Below are 3,499 nucleotides of genomic sequence, written 5' to 3'. Positions count from 1 at the left end.
TGCACTGAGAGCGGAAGGGGCCATCCCAGGGCCAGGGAGTCTCAGAACATGGTGTTCTTTTGGGATATATATATAAGGGATGGGTTCTGGGAGACCTGGATGGAAGGAAGGAATCTGGAGAAACAAATCACCGCAGGAGGGCAGAGTTTTGGGGGAGGGTGGAACTTGGGGACAGTCTGTGGATACTGGAGTACCCTTCAGTGGGCCATTGTAGGGGAGACCCTTGTGGAGCAGAACATGGATCTTTGTAGTGGATGTGGGGTTTCCGCACTTGTGAGATTCTGGGAGTTCTCAGAATATCAGGCTGTTGGATAACTTTGGATAATCAGACAGGGAAACCTACAAGGAGGTGGCTTGGGCATGTTCAGAATCAGGGATGTCTTGACAAGTGGATTTGGGGAGGTATGTTTGCCAGCATTAGGAATAGGGGACAAATTATAAGGGTGGACCTAAGGGGCTGGAACATTCATGGAAAGATTATGGGAGGGGGTCGCAGCACCCATGCAGGTTCCTTAGAGAGGAACAGGTTACGGGAGCAGGGTGGAGGTCCTTGAGGCACATATCGAAGGAGTCAACTGAGGGGCTTAGAGCCCAGGAGAATCTTAGGGTGGGGCTATAGCAAAAGTTACAGATCACGGAGGTGAGATTGGGGGGTCTAAAATGTGGCAATGTCTTGGGGTGGGCTTGGGTAAGGCCCTAAGCTGCGTATGCCTTGGGGGGCACTGATCATGGGAGATGGGTTTGACAGGGTTACTGGGTCTATGTCCAGGTGTGTCCAGGAGTGGACTGGAATGGCCCTGGCGGAAGGCAGGACAGAGCTGGCTGGGTAGCAGAAGTTTACTGTCCCCACCCCATCCCACATCTGTCCCCCTGAACCGCATCAATAGCATCTGCGGTACACGATGTGTGGCCCCTGCTCCTCGTACTGCTCCCGCAGGACCCAGCAGGACTGAAAGGCACGCAGCGAAGCCAGGATGGAGCCCCCGATCCACACAGAGAAGTTACGGGTGGGCTGGGCCGCCACCACCACGTGCTCCTCAGGGGGCAGACTCCGCAGCAGCTCTGCCCGGAAGCGGCCCTCGAACCCCACAAAAAGTGAGGAGCCCCCGCAGAGCAGCACATTCTGGGCCACATCTGCCCGCACCTCCGAGGGCACCTTGTGAAGACTCTGTTTGGCCATGATGGGTACACCCACGGGCGACAGCCCTGGCATCTCCGGAGGGCTGAACAGCAGTTCTGGGCACTGGAACAGCTCCTTACCCAGCGTGACCGTCCGGCCGTCGGGCAGCTTCAGGCTCTGCCGGTACTCCTGCTCCGGCCGGGCCTGCTCCTTCTGGAAGTCGGGGGCCACGTAGCAATAGCGGTGCTTGATGTTCTCCACGGTGTCCAGGTCCTGCTGCCCCAGCGGCAAGCCGGAGCCCAGCAGCATCTCCGCTAGGAAGGCGGTCAGGTGAGTGCCCGCCAGGTCCAGGCGCTCAGTGGCATGGGGCAGATGGTAGCCCTGGAAGACGGGCACTGTGGAGGTGACCCCGTGGCCCGTGTCCACCACCAGCCCGCTGACCCGCCCGTGCGCATAGACAGACAGCACCGACTGGGAAGCCACGTACATGGCAGGGGAGCGCAGTGACTCGAAAGCCACCTCTACCAGCTTCTCTCGGTTGGTGGCGGGGCTGAAGGGCGGGTCGGAGAACAGCAGCGGGTGGTCCCCGGTGGCTATGCGGAGGTCGTGCTCCAGCATGTGGCGCCAGATCAGCTCGGCTGCATCCCAGTCCACCGTAATGCCATTCCGCACCGGCTGCACCAATGTCAGCTCTGGGCGCATGCGGGCGGCCTCGCCGATGAACGTCTCCAGCACCGGCTGCCCACTGGTGGCCGGCTTCTTGGGCTGGCAGCCCACTATGGTGGCCACGGTGTAGGTGGGCCGGGCCTGCCCTGCGAAGCCCACCTTACAGGTACCTGTGCCCATGTCGATGACCACCGCACTGTTCTTTGGTAGCAACCTGTCACCCACCATGCTGGGGCTATCTTGCTGCAGTGTCTTGTTCACCTGTATTGAGCTGGGCATCAGGCCAGGCCTGGGGACCTCTGGCCGGCACTGGGGCAGCCAGAAGTTGGAGTCGTAAGCATCCATGACTTCAGGTGGCTGGTGGGTTGCTGGGCAAGGCTGACCTCTTTACTCTAGAGGACGGGCGTGTGGGGAGAAAAGGTTGAGCCTGGGCCACAGGTGGGCATAGGGCTAGACAGGGAGAGGGGGCCATTCTATGACATCAGCCTGCCTGTCGCCCCCTTCAGAAGACTTCACAATGCAGGCTGGGGGTGGGGCCCCTCCCTCCCCCAGAAAGCTCCCAGAGTACCCATTTATGCTGCATTTCCCACGACGGGCCAAATTTGGAAGAAGACGAGGATAGATCCCAGGGCAGCACCTCTGTCCTCCAGAACCCAGGAAGGCCCAGGAATCTTCTTGCTGTCTTGTTTTGAAGTTACTTAAAGTGTGGTACTGAGAGCTGGTCACTATTAAAATATTGATCCTTAGAATACTCAGAGGTGGCTGGCCACAGTGGCTTTCTGGTTTCCAAGAGGATACAGAAGCCAGCCAGGGGTAGGGGGCAAGGAGAGACACAAACACCCCTGCACTAGGTTCTTTGACTCCTCTGCCCTTCCAGCTGCCTGGAACTGCCTTCCTGCCCCATTCCTGCAGATCGGAAATTTACCTCTTTAAATTTGGTTGGGACAACTCCTCCTCCTGAAAGACTTCCCTGATTGCCCCTCCTGTGCTGAATGTGTCATGGTGATATCAAAGTGGGAAAGAATTTACTAATTGCGTGTATAGATTTATTACCTTGGCCAAAGAGTGAGGTTGAGTTTTTATTAAATTAATAAAATATTTGTTTGTGGTCTAATACATGTTTTTGGAAATGTTCATTTACTCAGCTACTTATTGAGTGTCCAAGCACTCCCCTATGTCCATTGACACAGAACCTTTTGTGAGTTTAAGATGTACAATGTATCGATTCGATACCATGTATGTTACAAAATGATAACACTATAGTTAGCTAACACCTCCATCGCCTCACATCATTACCATTTCTTTTCGTGGTGAGAACATTTAAGATCTTCTCTCAGCAACTTTGAAGTACATGATACAGTATCATTAACTAGAATCGCCATGCTGTACGTTAGATCCCCAGAAATTATTCATCTTATAACTGTAAGTTCGTGCCCTTTGACCAACATCTCCCATTTGCCCCCACCTCCCAGCCCTTGGTAACCACCACTCTCTTCTGTTTCTATGAGTTTGGCTTTTTTCGATTCCACACATTAGTGGGATCACACAGTATTCGTCTTTCCCTCTCTGATTTATTTCACTTACCATAACGCACTTAAAGTTCATCCATGCTGTGACATGTGTCAGAATTTTCTTCCTTTTTAAGGCTGATTAATATTCCAGTGTATGGATGGACCACATTGTGTTGATCCATTTATCTACCGATGGACACGT

At 54.3% G+C, this 3,499-nt stretch overlaps 1 protein-coding gene across 1 annotated transcript; it reads right to left on the bottom strand.

Moving 5' to 3' along the window:
- Positions 1-880: 880 nt before the first annotated feature.
- ACTL9 (actin like 9) lies at positions 881-2,131 on the bottom strand. Its single transcript, XM_006917260.1, has one exon. It carries the CDS (start codon positions 2,129-2,131, stop codon positions 881-883), a length of 1,251 nt encoding a protein of 416 aa, XP_006917322.1.
- Between the last annotated feature and the right edge of the window lie 1,368 nt (positions 2,132-3,499).

This window comes from Pteropus alecto, unplaced genomic scaffold (genome assembly GCF_000325575.1).
Source record: "Pteropus alecto unplaced genomic scaffold, ASM32557v1 scaffold37, whole genome shotgun sequence".
NCBI classification, from domain to species: domain Eukaryota; kingdom Metazoa; phylum Chordata; class Mammalia; order Chiroptera; family Pteropodidae; genus Pteropus; species Pteropus alecto.
The sequence above is the reverse complement of the archived record's forward strand: the minus strand, read 5'-3'. Positions and strand labels throughout refer to the sequence as shown.

Excerpts from the sequence above, each read along its gene's own strand:
- ACTL9 (XM_006917260.1), bottom strand. The coding sequence starts at position 2,131 with ATGGATGCTTACGACTCCAACTTCTGGCTGCCCCAGTGCCGGCCAGAG.